The sequence below is a fragment of the Talpa occidentalis genome, unplaced genomic scaffold (genome assembly GCF_014898055.3).
Source record: "Talpa occidentalis isolate TD23 unplaced genomic scaffold, MPIMG_talOcc4v2.1 talOcc4.10, whole genome shotgun sequence".
Lineage (NCBI taxonomy): Eukaryota > Metazoa > Chordata > Mammalia > Eulipotyphla > Talpidae > Talpa > Talpa occidentalis.
Genome location: NW_023600993.1, coordinates 79,864,035 through 79,880,206, shown reverse-complemented (window position 1 = coordinate 79,880,206; position 16,172 = coordinate 79,864,035). Strand labels below are relative to the sequence as shown.

General features: G+C 38.3%; 1 protein-coding gene across 9 annotated transcripts in view; it reads left to right on the top strand.

Annotated features, from left to right (window-relative positions):
• Positions 1-16,172, top strand: part of PLCB1 (phospholipase C beta 1) — a 642,089-nt gene that overhangs the window by 570,150 nt on the left and 55,767 nt on the right. For 7 of the 9 annotated variants that reach the window (XM_054696419.1, XM_054696426.1, XM_054696440.1 and 4 more), the window contains 4 exons: positions 3,042-3,118; positions 3,225-3,314; positions 3,796-3,853; positions 4,489-4,575. In XM_054696419.1, the coding sequence (XP_054552394.1) occupies positions 3,042-3,118; positions 3,225-3,314; positions 3,796-3,853; positions 4,489-4,575 (312 nt within the window). Of the gene's footprint in view, positions 1-3,041; positions 3,119-3,224; positions 3,315-3,795; positions 3,854-4,488; positions 4,576-14,880; positions 14,999-16,172 lie in introns of all 9 variants that reach the window. The other 2 variants (XM_054696430.1, XM_037494832.2) reach the window with 1 other exon arrangement.

The following is a 16,172-nucleotide window of genomic DNA, read 5'->3' as shown; positions in this document are numbered from 1 at the left end:
GGCAATGCCAGTGCTGCTGGTCAATGAGCCACACTTTGAGTAGCATAATCTGAAAAGTCAGATCATCAGATCAGACTTTCTAGAATCTTTCCAGGTATTTGTAGGTATCTACCTCATTTATGTGTGGTGGATTGTAGGAAAAAGTGCATTACTGAGGTAAAGGGACCAAAGGAGATAGAAATTAGTTCTGAGAAGAATAAAGAACAAGTGCAAATGGCCTGGGGAAGAGGAAGGCCAATGGATGGATGCAGTAGACAGGGAACTACTGTGGAATATTAAGAGTGTGCTACTGGCCACTGGGTGGAGACTGAAACCAAATAAAAATAAAAAAGCAGAATCACTGGGTACAAGGACTGAGATCTCTTGCTCAGTGTGTTTGTTGCAGAAGGTGGAAAGAAAGCACTAAATGTGAGCAGGTACTGACATAACCCTGAAAACAGGAAAATATTCTGCAGTTAGATGAACGATAGCGATAAGAAAAGAAGTATAAATGCCACTGAATTTAAAAACAAAATTGCTAGGAGATTTAGCAGTGGGTAGAAAGAAGGGAGGCCCCAAATCTGTCAATGTCCAAATCTCCTAGGAGGCTTTTGAAAATACCAATTCCTGGCCCTATCCCTAGAACTCAGAGTCCATAGTTCTAAACAGGCCTTAGAATCTGTATTTTGAAGTTCCCCATACATGTCCCTGATTATCCTTCTGTAACCCCTTGGGGTGAATGGGAGAGGAGAAATGCCCTCTCAGGAGAAGGTGCTGAGGGTAAACTCTCAGCTGTAATAGAGGCACTGCAGGGATCCTCAAGGAAATGGCCGGTGTTTGCACATCAGAATCTTACATCTAGACAGCTTGATAAGTGGCACTACAAAGCTATAGTCATTCATGATTTCTTTCATTGTGACAGTCGTGGTCAGGCAGTTTTCTTCTGAATGACCAAGTAGATTTTCTGCGGGCCCAAGCCCCAGTTAATATTTGCTCATACTTAATCCACTTCACATATGAATACATCAAATTTTATGTCAATTTCAAGTAACTGTGCATTTATTTTAACTTATAAGGCAATTTTTTTCTACACTTCTTTTATTCTCTTAAAAAGGAGTGTTTAAAAATAATGCTCGGGTCTCCCCTGGTGGCGCAGGTGGTTGAGCACAGCGCTGTGAATCTGTCAGCAGCCTCTGCAGTGCCGGTTTGATTCCCGCCAGCTGGTGAGGATCCCACATGGTGAAGTAGACCTCTCCTGTCACACCCACTACTCCCCTCAGCAGTGTATTTTGTCAGTCTGCCTGTTCTGCTCCCCGCTCTGTCTCTGGTGAATCCTTTCACCCACCCATGCATCTGGCCTGTACCCCGGTTCTTGTATAAATAAAACAAATAAATAAAAATAATACTCAACATCATAAAGAAAAGCAACATGGAGAGTAGTGAAGGCCACATCCACAATCTGATGCACATTTTTTTTAAGATTTATTTATTTATGCATACAAGAACTGGGGTACAGGCCAGAGATGCGGGGGGGCTGAGAGGATTCACCAGAGACAGAGTGGGGAGCAGAACAGGCAGATCTACTGAAATACACTGCTGAGGAGAGCAGTAGAGGAGACAGGAGAGGTCTGCTGCCCCATGTGGGTCACCTCACTGGCCAGGGATAAAACTCGTGCTGCAGTGGCTTGGATAGCTTCATAGTGCTGTCGCTTAACCACTTGTGCCACCAGGGATGCCCCTATGATGTACATTTATACTCCACTCTACCTCTCACCACTGCTGTGGCCCAGACCTTGAGCCCAGGAGCACCAAACTCATGGGGCAGCAGTTAGAATTAAATAATATAAAACATATAAAACTCTTTAGACTGTGCCCAATGTGTGTAAATTATCCGTGAAAGTTTGCTGGTATTATGATTAGGTTACCTTGTCACTGTCATAGCTGCTTCTTATAAAAAACTGGTCCGCCCTGCTGTATCTAAGAACCCCCTTTGGGGAATCAGCCTTGGGACCTTTCACAGGAAGGTGAGCCACCAGTTTGGTGGCTCTAGTCAGAAGGATTGAATCCAGTTGCTTCTTCTGCCAAAGCAATGACAGAGTTCCCTAGTTTTTTTCATGTGGAATAAAGATTGAGACAGGATTGGAGGACAACGTTAATTTCATTTAATAGACAAGGATTTACTGAGCACCTACTGAATGCTGGGAATTGTGCATAGCACTGAGGGTATAAAAACATGGGTGCTTCCTTCTTGAAGCGTGGTCTAATAACAAAATAGATGTAAGGATTAAATGAATTCCCTGTTCAGTGGTTTCACAGAAGAGAATCTCTGATGTTCTCTGAAAATTAGACACAGCAATGACACACACATCCATTTCTAAGTTGGGTATTTAATGTCACCCTAGAAACAATTAAATGTGAATGATAGCTGTCAACAAGAATTACTATTCACAGTTGATTATGAGGTACATTGTTATCATACTCATTTTTATCCAAAATTCTTCCAGGAGAAAAAAATTGTTGATAATCTTGTTTACAACCAAGAAAATGTAGGTTCAGATAAAGTAGGCTCCTTGACCAAAATCACATCACCTGTGAACCATCACCATAGTCCCTTGTTCCCTTTCCTTCCCTACTGTGACCCCTTCTTCTTCCCCCTGCTGTATATTTCAGATTTAATTTCCCTGTTAGTTTTGTCTTTTTTTTCCCTGACCCCTTGTTCAGTTTCCCTATATTCCCCCTTTAATAAGTCTTAAGAACAAGAGTTGGGTAAAATGGTCCCCACTGTTAGTTTTTTTGTTTTTTTTTGGGGGGGAGGGGGGCTAAGTCAAAGTGTGGCAATCAGCACAATAATATAAAGAGAAAAGAACTCCATATTCAAACTGAGCTAAGGTGTTGGCTTTAAATTATATTCTCATTGCCTAGGAGGTCTGGCACTCTTAACCACTGTTTAATGACAGTCACAGATTTTCCTAACCACAGACACTGTTGTGGAGCATGGCAGAGGGAGAGGGTACTTTGTTGATGATAATGTAAAACAGCAAACTGGCATTTTCTTTTCCCAGCTGATTCAAAAATTGACAGATGTGGCTGAAGAGTGTCAGAACAATCAGTTAAAGAAGCTCAAAGAAATCTGTGAGAAGTAAGCCTCTAATCTTATTACAATGGACTTGTGTTTATAAGTATATTCAACACACATTGCCATCTGATTCACCAATTTTTCCCTTTCCCTTCCATTTTGACTTCAGAGAGAAGAAGGAATTGAAGAAGAAAATGGATAAAAAGAGGCAGGAGAAGATAACAGAAGCTAAATCCAAAGACAAAACTCAGATGGAAGAGTAAGGAGAAAGAACCCCTCTCACCCCATCACCACCTCTCACCTGGTGATGACTTTATTCTGTATCAGAATAGCAGGTTCTCATCTACACAAAGACCCATCCGTAAAATTTCTCCTCTGATTAACCTCCCAAAATATCCGCGTATTGCAAAATTTTTAACACTGAACTCAAAGAGCAATTCAGTCAAGTATTGAGATGCACCTGGGGCAGAGTCTTTTGGATAAAGACTGAGTGGAGAGCTTCCCTTAGGGAAAGGTTAACTCCTCATTTCCCAGATCATCAGGGAACTTCCAAGCACTTAATGAAAGCTTGCCCTTGGGTGGAACCTGACCTTTGTCCAGAGCTGGTTGGTTTGTACTTTTCCTGCAGTGTAATAAGAATGTAGAGATTTCTGTACCTTTTCATCTGGAAGGGTGAGGTTCCCATATTCATCGATGCCAGCTGAGTTCTTTAATAATATGTGTGTGTAATTTGCTTTTAGGGAAAAGACAGAGATGATCCGGTCCTATATCCAGGAGGTTGTGCAGTACATCAAGAGGGTATGTCCTTCAATCCCTCATTCCTTTACAAACCATGTGATCCTTTGACAAGCACAGTGTGAGTCTCTGGACTGAAATGCCAGGCTTGGTTATATCTGCTTATCACCAGTACCAGCAGAATGGCTTCAGAAGGAAAGCACTTCATAATTCCTGTCTCTTGCAAGTTTAATTGTAATCCTCTATATAAAAGGGTGCATCTGAAGATAAACATAAAAAATCATTCCCCACACCCTTAAAATATATTTCTCCAGTCAGTAGCCCAGAAACATGATATAAATGAGAGCCTCCCCCAAGAAATCTTTAGTTGCTCAATTGTATAAAAGATGGCAACCTCCAGAGACACTTCTTATCACAAAAAAATAGTATTTTTATGATTTTTTTAAAATATCAATGGATCACCTTACTCCCCCTTCCACTAATCCTCTGCACCCATCACCAAACCTGAATATTTATCAACAGTTTCCCACACTTGTAAGAGCATCTCTTGATCAGGATATGAAATATTTAAATACCTAATAATACCAAATTATTATATAATTGTTGCAATAATAGATCTTACTAGCTATCCATTTTCAGGTGAAAGCATTCACTTGAACATTTAGATGAAAATTATTTTCCTTTTACTTTTCTTGTAGTTAGAAGAGGCACAAAGTAAAAGGCAAGAAAAACTCATTGAGAAGCACAAGGAGATCCGTCAGCAGATCCTTGATGAAAAGCCCAAGGTAAAGTGAACCAAATCATAACACACAATACCTTTGTTTCCTTTCCACTCAGTTAGAGTAAGACCTCCACAATTCATGTGCCTTCCACATAGGCTAGGGTCTGTTGTTGCATGTGAAACCACACATCCTTCTCAGACATAGTAAAAGGAAAGTATTCGATAAGCTTTTGCCATCAACTGGTGAATTTAAAACTGCCGTGCACAGAATTTACCTCTGGAGATTTGGTTTCAGTTGGTCTGGAGTTTGGCTCAGGTATTGGTCCTATACCCCCTACCCTACTGTGGGGTATTTCCAGGGTACAGGGTGGAGAGAATCAAAGACTAGTCTCTTCAGCTCTAAAGAACTGATGTAATTTTGTAATGGCACAGTCTTTCCAGCAGAGGGAGCACTGCACCAAAATCACTGGTTATTAACCAACGAAGTTTCCTTACAAATTAGAAAGACACTTCCTTTGCTATACTAATATTTTATTGGGGATCCACTCTAAAACTACATTATTTTTATTGTATGATCAAAACAAATTGTTTCATTAATATTAACATTAAATGAACTGAATATAAATTGACTATTTTCTAGTTAGCAAACAGTAGCTCAGTTTTAGATTATTCCATCCATTATAGTTAATCATCAGATACTTTTGTGTTTGTGAAAAAATGTGCTTTTGCTATTTCCTGTTCTTCTATCTTCAGTATAAAATTTTTACTCTAAGAGGGGATTGCAAAGCTCAAAAGTGTTGGTTTTATTTCATTGTGTATTTCATCCATCAGTTCACTTTACAGATTCTTTGGGGCTAATTCTAGATATATTTCCATGGTTGCTTCTGTTATCCTGCTTTTATATTTATTATATAGGATACTATTTAATATTTTTGACTCCTGAAGTTATTAGACTCCACAATGTAGATTCTTAAGCAGAAATGAAATAAAAAATTAATAATTATTTAGACATGCTACTTTAGTTTTTTTCCATATAAATATACAATTTAAATTTTCTTACCACCCTTTCAGGTTGATTATGCATTAGAAAATAAAATAAATTTTAATGTAATTTCAGAAATTGCTCTACTTCCCAATTAGAATTGATCTTTTTATAACATTCAAGTGTTTGAAACAAAATATCCAATTTCAACTGAAATTTTAGACACACCACAACAATAATTAGTCCCAATGGTATATTCAGATACAAGTATTTCAACTCATGTTGCCTGAGTTCAAATTTGTCATTACTTTGCATACTGACATAATGATTTACTTATAGTTGACATCATTAGCCAGTTTTTGTATTTCTAAAAAAATCTCTTGGGAAATATTTTCAGAATTTTATTTTGCTTTGTTTCTGTTTTTGATCCATCAATATCGGCAACTTTATTCATAGACACAATGCAATCACAAATGTGTTTAAATTACTTAATTCTCAATATAAGTAACCATACATTTACGTTACTGGTAATAAGTCATCACAATTAAAATCAACTTTAGTAGGAGGTCCTCCCCTGTTGGCACAGTGATTGAGTGCAGGGTTGCGAGTCTGCCCGCAGCCTCTGCAGCGCCAGTTCAATCCCCGGCCACCGGGGAGGGTCCCACAAAAAAAAAAAAAAAAAAAAAGAAAAAAAATCAACTTTAGTAGGTGTTGTAAAACCTTTAAATGTCTTCATTGGATATAATCAAACAGAAGAACTAACAATTGCTGGAAGCTTATCAGTAAGGGTGCATTCAGCATCAGTTTTACAGAAAATCCATTTAAAACTGGTTTAAACAATACTAACATCTAGTAAGTTGTATGTGATACTATAAGTTTTGAGGTGTTGCAGTTTTAGTATGGTAAATTTTGTGACTCAACAACCTCATCAAGGGTCCAGGCATTTTTAAAATTTCTACCATGTCATCTTAGTGGTTTTTATCGCCAGGCTATAAACTCCCAGTTACAAGAAGGCTTCCATACATAACTTCATGCCTCAGGACCCTACATAAACCCATTCAAAGGCTGAGAGATGGGAATGTCTTCAGCTTGTAACTCTTTATAGGATTAAGCAAAACCTTCCTAAGTCTCCCTCAATAGGCTTGTCATTTGCTACCATTATATCATATGCACTTTCATAAACCAATCACAATCACAGAAGTGTAATTTTCAGGGTTGGCTTAGAATGATTTAAGATTTACCCACAAGGGTGAAGAGAGTGCACCTTCTCTTCAATTCCATGGTCACCAAGCACCTGAAAAAAGAGGATTTTTTTTTTACCAGAGAAACAGAAATTGGTAATTAACAGTGTGTGGCACAACCCTATTTATAACAGCTTTCTATTTCTTTTTTTTTTTTGGTTCCTTTAAAAAGAGATCAAATTGTATTTATGAATTTTCACTGTTGCTGTTTCCTGCATTTTTTACTGTAAGTAGGTCGCACAATAACTACCCTTTGCCATTCATCCATGAGGTTGTTCTGATGACTGTAATTGTGACTATAATATGATTATATTGTACATGGATGTGAAGTCTGCCCTTGAAGGTTATTAGTTTCATGTCCACATAAAGCATTTATTGAGAAGTGTTCTAAAAGGCTTAAAAATTGTTGTGCTTCAGAACCATGACTTTAATGGTAAAATAAGAAATCAGGACTGTTAGTATTATAGGATACAGTGGCTAGTAAGGCAAAACCATGACCAGAAAGAACAATAATAAACTGTGAAGTGCAACAATAAGACCAAGTCGAGGGCTCTACAGAGAACAAAGCACAGGACAGCAGTGCAGGTAAATGAAAGGCCAGGCCAGCAGAGCCGTCCCCCCTGCTCCTGCAATTGTGAAACATGGACCAGAAATAGAAAAGCTTTGGCTTTGAAATAATCCTTGTACGCATCCTGCGTTGGGGTGGTCTTTGAAGCTTGACAGAGATATGAAGGAAATTAAGAAAAGCAGGAAACAAATAGAAAAAGGAGCAACTCAAGGAAAGGAAATTGAACAACAGCATCTACAGGAGAGCTTAACCGAGTCACTTCCATTCGGTCAGAAAGATGACAAGGCAGAGTGACTTTCTGACATCTGGAAACTTGTAAACTGTTCCAGTACTAAGTGTTAGACCAGGAAATTGAGTTGACACTATAGCAGGTAATATTAAAGATAATTTCAATCTTCTTATAAAGATCAACTCAAGTTCTTTACATTTTCTTTCTTATAAAGAAGAAAGCATTGCCACACTTTGCCAGAGGTTACTGAGGGAAATAAGGTTCCTTTTCTCCTGTCTTGTAGATGGGATGAACAGTTTTCTATTCAGAGAGAAAAGGTCACTTTTCTCTCAGAGCAAAAACTATGTATTACCCCACATCAGATTTCTTCCCATTTTTCAGTTTTTTACCATGATGTTGAATATAATAATTTGCTTTCTCTTCATTTATTCTTACTCTGCAATAATGTATAAATGTTTTTAAACTCCTTCAAAACAGAGAAAACCTCATTTTACATGTCTATTTTCTCCTGAACTTGTTTTGAACTGTTCTGAACTCCAGGCACAATCTGCATAATTTTCCAAATCTTTGGTAACCAAACAAGTTCTATAACAGAATGAATAGGTCTAAAATTCTTTTTAACAAAAGTAATTTGAAAAGATAGTGGTTCTCCAGCAGCAAGGAAGGATTCTGGCTAGATTAATTCAAAGTATAATTTTACTAACCCTTTTACTCAACCATATTTTTATGATTTAGAAAGATCAACTCAAGGTCTTTACATTTTTACCATTCTGTAACAGTACAATTGTAGGAGAATATGCCTCAACCAAAACAGATTAAAAGTCCATTTCAGCCCTACCTGGTGACAAAGGAGTTAAAGTTTCATCCCTATCAAGCTATTGCCAGCCACTGTAGCATCAGTTCAATCCCCTGCCAGGGAGCTGACCCACATGGTGCAGCAGACCTCTCCTGTCTCTCCTGCTGCTCCCCTTAGCAGTGTATTTCAGTGTATTTCAGCAGTGTATTTCACTTGTTCTGCTCCCCACTCTGTCTCTGGTGAATCCTCTCACCCCCCGCACCTCTGGCCTAGACTCCAGTTCTTGTATGCATAAATAAATAAAAAATAAATCTTTTTTAAAAATCCATTTCATTTATGCACATGGGCCAAGAATTTCAGTCCTGCTAGTGCATAGTTGATAAGAGATTAAGTTTGGCCAGCCACAATGTGAAAATTTATTTTAGAAAACCCCTGTTTGTGACATGTACCATGTCTATTTCATATGTAAACTCCATTTGTCCCATTAAAAAAGACATGCAGTGGGTCTATTCCTTTATGTGCAATTTGTGAGGACAGTTGGGACAAATGGAAGTAGGTGATTCCTAAAGGCAACTTATAAAATATATAAACATCTGAGCCCTCCATTTGACATAAAATTGTGTTGTACATTCCTGTGTATTAGTCCCACTGAAGCTTATTAAAGTACAAACAGCAGTAGTTATCCTTAAAAGAGAACATCAGCCCCTTCTCAGCAGAGTTGCAAATTCTGGAGAAATATTCAGCTGCATGTTTCTTGGCAATGAGATGTTGACTCAGTCCCTGAATGTTTGCTGTTTTCAGCTCTGTTCAAGGTGTGTCTTTTTATGAACTTGATCATAGCAGCGTTCCTAAAATGGATACAATAAACCCTGTTATTCAACTCAGTGACATAATTGGTTTCCTTGGGATTTTCATACCTGGGTTTGCCAAAACCAATAGGAAAGGGTTTAATATGTACCAAGGGTTTAGAAACAACTCAAGAACCCAACTGCCAGTGCAGAAAAATCATGCCTTTTATGGTCCTGATCAACTCTGAATTGATTCATTGTGAAAAGGACCTTCAGCCTCTTTCCTAACAGTACGCAGAGATTTCTTTTAATGTGTTGGAAAAAATCATTAATTGGGAATTACCCTGAATCTGCTGCAAATATTCCAAGGTGTATTGATCATTTTGCAGCTACTGCCTCTTACTTCAAGAAGAATCATCTTTTGAGGGAACGTTTTAATGAACCATCTCTGTAACCTCATGAAACAGTCAATAAATGTGTAATTTGCTTTTCCTCTGACACTTAATTCATCTTTGATGCTTCTTAAAACACAGGTTTTTCTGTTGTAATTTAGCTCATCAGCCAGAGAGAATTCCAGGAAGCTTAAATCATTTTAATTTATACCCAAAGAACCCAGTGCTTTTTTCCCTCCTCCCAAGGAATAGAGAAGGATTTTCCTCATTTCCCCTCTGACATCTTTGCTGCAGGGTGAGTGACTCACCTCCCTGGTGGAAGATAGTCTTGTCAGACATGCCACTGGGCCATGAGGCAGAAGCCTCAATGCAGTTATTTCAGTCCTGCCTTCCCAACATTCAGGGAGAAAGCGACTAACATGGGGATTTAAAACCTTCTTTCTTACATGATTCATTTGTGTCTCCTCTAATCTTTTGCAACTCAATGGGAAAATGTGGGCTGTCCCTGCCAACATCCATTGGGCTTCTCAGAGAAGCCAGACCACAGAGTACAGACTGACAGCCTTTTGACTTATTATTAAAGTCCTGGTTGACCACACTATGAGTTAAATTTTTTTTTCCTGTGGAAGGAAAATTATTTCTCATTTTTTATCAGTATGAAGAATTACCTTTATGTGTGTCTATAGGTAGATAGATGGATATATAGAGACATAGGTATTTTCCATTATTTTGTTGAGCATAAAACATAGATATGTTTTCTCTCCTGCTGGAAAATACTAAAGTATTAGAACAATTTAACTCCCTCTGTTACCCTCTCAACTTACTTTTGGAGTGTATTTTGAGTCTGTAGACTTCTAAATCTACGCAACATTATTTTTCAATATTATACAGTCAGAGTGTATTTGTATTCATCTAGATCTTCACAAGTGTCTTCACTAAACTTCTTTCTTGTGTCTCACACAGTCCATTTGGGGTCATTATTTTCCACATGCCTCAGAAGTTCCTTTTCTGTTGTCTGGAGGGTAGTGAAGTCTTGGTGGGGGAGGTTTTCACTTATGTCTGAAAAATGTCTGCATTCTATCTTTAATTTGGCATGATACTTTCACTGGGCATAGAATGTTTAGTTGGCAGCATTTTCAGTGAGTGCATTGAAGATAAAATTCCACCGTCCATTGGTTTCAATTGGTAGTCAATTGTTAATCTTAGTTTAGTTCTTTTGACCATAATTTGTATCCTTTTGCCTTTGCTTGCATTCAAGATTTTTTTTTTTTACGATTTATAGTTTTCCTATAATGTGTCTAAATATAAGTTTGGAATGAATGGATGAATAACTTTCATTAGTTCTAGAAAAACTTAGCCATCATGTCAGCAGATGTGGCTTCTATCACTTTTTTTTTGTCTTTCCCTCTATGATTCTGAATTCTATGTATACAAATAACGTAAACCATACCTTCATACTCCATCTTCCTCTGTCTTTTAACTCTTCTTAGTCTTTTCTATCTTTTTATCTCTCTATGCTACCCTATGGACAAATGTTTTGATCCTTTTTCTGATTCACTGATTTTTTTTCCACACTGCTTTTCTGCTGCCCACTGCATTTTTTTATTTAACTTTTGTATTTCATATTTAGAAGTACTATTTGGTTTAATCTTAAACCTACAATTTATATTCTTAATCTGCTATCAGGAAGGTTTCCTGGGAGATTCCTCATTTTGGGTGGGTAGCAGGCTTTGCATTTTAGCCTCAACCAACAAGGCTGCCAAAAGACGAACTGAAAATTTCCAGCATTTACAAAAGCCCATCAGGACAAATGCAACTTCCTTGCTTATGACCTGTTTGGGTTTGACGTACCTTCACTTTAGACCTGATCATTCTTTAAATTTTTGTGGTTATAAGTTGTTTCTTTTGTTTTGTTTTTTAAGAACTGTATTTCAATATCAAATCCAGCATTTTAAATTTTCCAGTGGGAAGGTTGAATCAAATATCCTAAGCAGCCAATATCAGAAATGGAAAGCCCATACAAGGGAGATTGCATGTGTATTCCAGGGAATTGGCTCCTGCAACCATTTGGGCTGGCTGTGCAGTCTCCTCCAAAATTCTGTCCCCCTATAATGCTAACCCTAGCAGGCGGGCATTCCAGAAGGGATTACCAGCAGTCTCAATAACCAATATAAACTGCAGGAACTGGGACTCTCTGTCACAATTAACATGTGCATGTGTGTGTACACATACACAAACCTGGCCCAGGATTCTGAACAACTAAGGAAGAATTAAGGTGAAGGAGAAGTGTATCATATCAATAAGACTAGTAAACAGATCAGCAGCAATGTGTGTGTTACAAAATGGCTGCTGTCTTCTTCATCAACCCTCCAAATCTTGGGAGAATCTCCCTGGCAGTCCTGCCTAACTGGACACATGCAAAAAGGGGACACTGAGAAATGTCATTTAGCCTAGCCAAGTTGGCAAATGACAATCATCACATGGTTATTAAAGAATTGGAAGATTTCAAATTCAAAAGAAAGTTTAATTTTTCCTGAAAAACTAGATTATTTGATAACAGTGTAAGGGAATCTCTAGAACTGAGTAGAGGTTGCCCTCTCAGCCTGCTGCCAGCCGACTTCATGGATTTCTGTTATATGTTGGCCACTCTGTGGCAACTAAGCTTGAGATTAAAACAAAATTAGAACTTAGATTCACATGAATACCTTTGATTCCTCACTCTTTTCTTTACCTGGTTAAATTTCTTTCCTCTTCCTTTCATCTTACTTTTCTTTCCTGAAGATGAGAAAATGTGCGGATGCAGTGATGGTTGTGTTGGGTGGAGGGAGGGAGCCAAAGAGAATACTCACTGCCAACCAGAGTAGAGTGTCTTCCCAGAGTCTTCCCAGTAAGCATCAAGTTTCCCGGGATGAGATAGACTTTAATCCTATTGATTTCCACTTGCTTATGAATCATACACAAAGGAGTCCACATGCCATGGATGGACAACTAAATCTTTTCAGTTCACTACAATGTGTACATCTGTGTCCTGACATTGTGTATGATTTATATGAATTTTGCCAACACTACTTTGGTATTTTATTCCTAGCATATCTATAGTTTGTTTTAAAGCCATGTTTTGGTATAACTAAGATAGTGAAAATAGTCAAACATATACCCTATATGCTTTTTATAGCAAAAAAAAATGTAAAAATGTAATTGATTTCAGGAAACCACTACCTAATTTCACTACGGTCTTCAATATTTTAACATAGAAAGGCCAAATTCAAGCCAAGAAAATTATTTTACCTCTAAAATATCCAAAGAGGAAAATATTGTACTATGAAATATTTGGTCAAGTGGCATATGGACACCAGAGAAAAAGCAAAGGGCAAAGACAAGACTACTCTGCTGAAAAAAATATATGCTCAAGAGCATTTCAGTTCAAAAATAGGAAATTTCTGAGCAAGAGACACAGTCTCTATTTTCCACACATTATTCCTAATGCCAAATTACTGTAACATGTCTACCACTTTGAATCCTGCATAGGCATTTTCTGTCAACAAAAATCAATTCAAAGTCTTCTGTATTATTATAATCAATATTTTAGCAAGGATGTTTGAATTTGTAGCTAAAACTAAGGTTCAGATAAAATGTTTATATTTTAAAGAATCCTATCAATACAGGTAATTTTAACTTTTGCTCATTAGTGTCTTGTGATAGAATGATAAACAATAGGGAATGTTTGTGATTGTTTGGATGGATTCTCTTATTATGTGCTCTCTGTGACCATTATACACACAAATGCACACACACTCAAGCACCAATAACTTTATGCTATTGGAGGGAATTTTAGCATGTTTTAGCCTTTGAGTATCAAAGGTTAAATGCAATTTCCCCTACCTCATTATGCTAGTATGTGGAAATTCGCTTCTAAGAGTGTAACCAATAATGTGTGTGCATGTTTTTGCTAACATATAAAGAATAGGAGACATATTGTCTTCTAGCTTTGTTTTCTCTGTCCTTCCTTTTTCTTTGAACCTTACATATTACCAAAAATAAAAAAGTAGTCCTTAAGTTTTGGGAAATACATACTGAGCTGTTGCAATTCTTAAATTTATTATTGGATCTTTGTTTTGGAAGGAACCAAAACATTCTAGGACTTGTGAAATATTATGAAGCTATTCAGACAATTTTATCAGGCTTAAGGTACCTGCCCCAGTGCAGCCACCCCAACTGAAGTCACTACCCTGTCTCCCCTTTTCTAATTAGCCTCCTAATTTGTCTCCCCACTTCCACATATGAGCACTTGAAATCTATTCCCTACACAGCAACCAGAGTCATCCCTTCAGAACTTGCATTAACTCAAATCAATTTCTGTTTAAGACCCTCACTGCCTTCCCCCTCAGAACAAAAGCCTACAAGATCTATTATGATCTGAACCCACTTTTCTGTGCCCCCTTTTGTTTCCTCATTGACCTACTCTCCAATCAGACCTTCCTGAGCTGTTTGCTGGGCCCCAGTAAGCCAGGCCAACCCCACCTTGGGTGGTTGCACGGACTGTTTACTCTGCCCAGAAAGCTCAACTCCCAAGTGTCTTCTTTGGCAACTCTCCAGTCTCTTAAGTCTTTGTTCTAGTCTGAATTCTTAGAGTCTTTCTATGACCACTTGACTTAAACCTGGAAAGCCCTCCATCATTCTCCCATCCCTGGTATCCCCTCTCTATTTTATTTTGCTCTACTTTTTGTTTTTTTCATAGTATTTTTCACCTCTCACTGGGCCATTTCCTACTTTTTTCATTGTGTTGTTCAGTGTTGGTCCCTCCAATTGCACAGTGAGCTCCACGAGGGCAGATACTACATTTGTGTCACTCACTGATGCCCAGGAGTTCTACATAACCAAGAACAATGCCTGCCAATTCTTGGTGCTCAATATGTATTTTTGAATGAATGACTATGTGGAGGACTAACAGAATTAAGTTTGTGTATTAAAAGATCTCTTTCTAGGAAAAGTAGGACCATTAAGTCCATATTCTTTGGGCTGCCTTGTTACCTGAACAAACTGCTATCAGTTATTACACATCATCTTTCCTCAAGTTTTTTGAAGGTAGTGGGAGTTTGTGAAGAATTTGTCTAAAGTAACAGTTGTAATCATATTTAATATCCAATCCCCACAGAGCATAGGGAGGGGCCAAGGAGAACACAACTGCCAAGTCCATTGCATATTCCATAAGCCAGAAGAGGGTTTGGAGGAGTTAAAGGCGTTGGCGGTTTTAAATCTCCATTCTAGAAGTCACTCTAAGAAGGCTCCCAGACAAATAATTTGAAACATCAATTGACTTAGAAATCAATTTCAATGCCACAAAAATGACAGCCTCCCTTTTTTTCCACACAGGGGGAAGGTTCCTCCTCATTCTTGTCGGAAACTTGCCATGAGGATCCCTCTGTTCCCCCCAACCTTACTTCCCCCAACCCTCAAGCTCTCAAGTGGTGACCACCGTCCTTCCGGCCAGGTAGGACTGGATGGGATGGGTCGCTTCCGAGAGAAGGCTGGCCTGTGGTGCTCTGGTTTACAGGCATTCTGGACCTGCTCCTTTGTTCTTCACCCTTCCTTTCTCTCTAGTGCCATCTTATTTGTCCTGTAGTTCTCAGCCACACAGTGATACATTCCTCCGCTTTACCTGTTTTCCTCTGGCCTTTATTTCTTCATCATCATTCTCTCTCATCTTGACATAATCCATTCTACTACATTATTTTCTTCACCTTTCTTCTTTTTGTTTTACTATTTGCAAAAGTGGCTTCCATTTTCATTGTGATCTCTATTATACTGAACTGTTTCTACTTTTGGAACATTTTTTAAGTTTCTACTTCTCCCTGCGCAGGCTTCCTACAGCTTTAATTATCTTAAAATCCAATGGGATTAAATCAGGGTCTTAACTCCACTTAACACTTCCTTTTAAAATTCACTTCAAATTCATTTTACTTCTACATGATCTTCTGTGTTAAGGGGCTAGACAGCTCAGAATTTCCTGATTCTCTAGAATCTTAAAACTACTCACTGATAGGCATACTTTTACCAAGGGGTGTTGGTTGAGACAATCTGGACCTTGAAATTGGAGAGGACTTTAATGTGCTGGAGGAGATACATCATGTAATCTATTGTCTTCCTGTGGCAAATAATAAAATTGGCCTATCTCATTCCATGGGAGTATATTTCAGGAATGAAAGAGACGTGCTTGTGATTATAAAGAAAGCCAACTGCTATTCAGATGTGTTGAAAATAGAATGCTATATAGGTTTATACTGGTTTTGTCTTCAAATATTTGTTGATCTGTGAAGCCATACAGTTCAGATGTATGTCCAAGAATTAATGAAGACAAAATCTTTGCTGAGAAAGTGTTGTCCATTCTTCCTCTTTCTGTACATCCGTTTTTACATAAAATTATGCTATAGAGCCTCCCTGATGACACAAGGGGTTAAGCACCGCACTGTGAAGCAATCCGCAGCCTCTGCAGCACAAGTTTGATCTCCAGCTGGCCAGGGAGAAACCCACATGACGAGGCAGACCTCTCCTGGCTCACCCGCTGCTCCCCTCAGCAGTGTATTTCAATCAGTCTGCCTGTTCTGTTCCCCTCTCTGTCTCTGGTGAATCCTCTCAACCCACCCCCTGACATCTCTGGCCTGTTC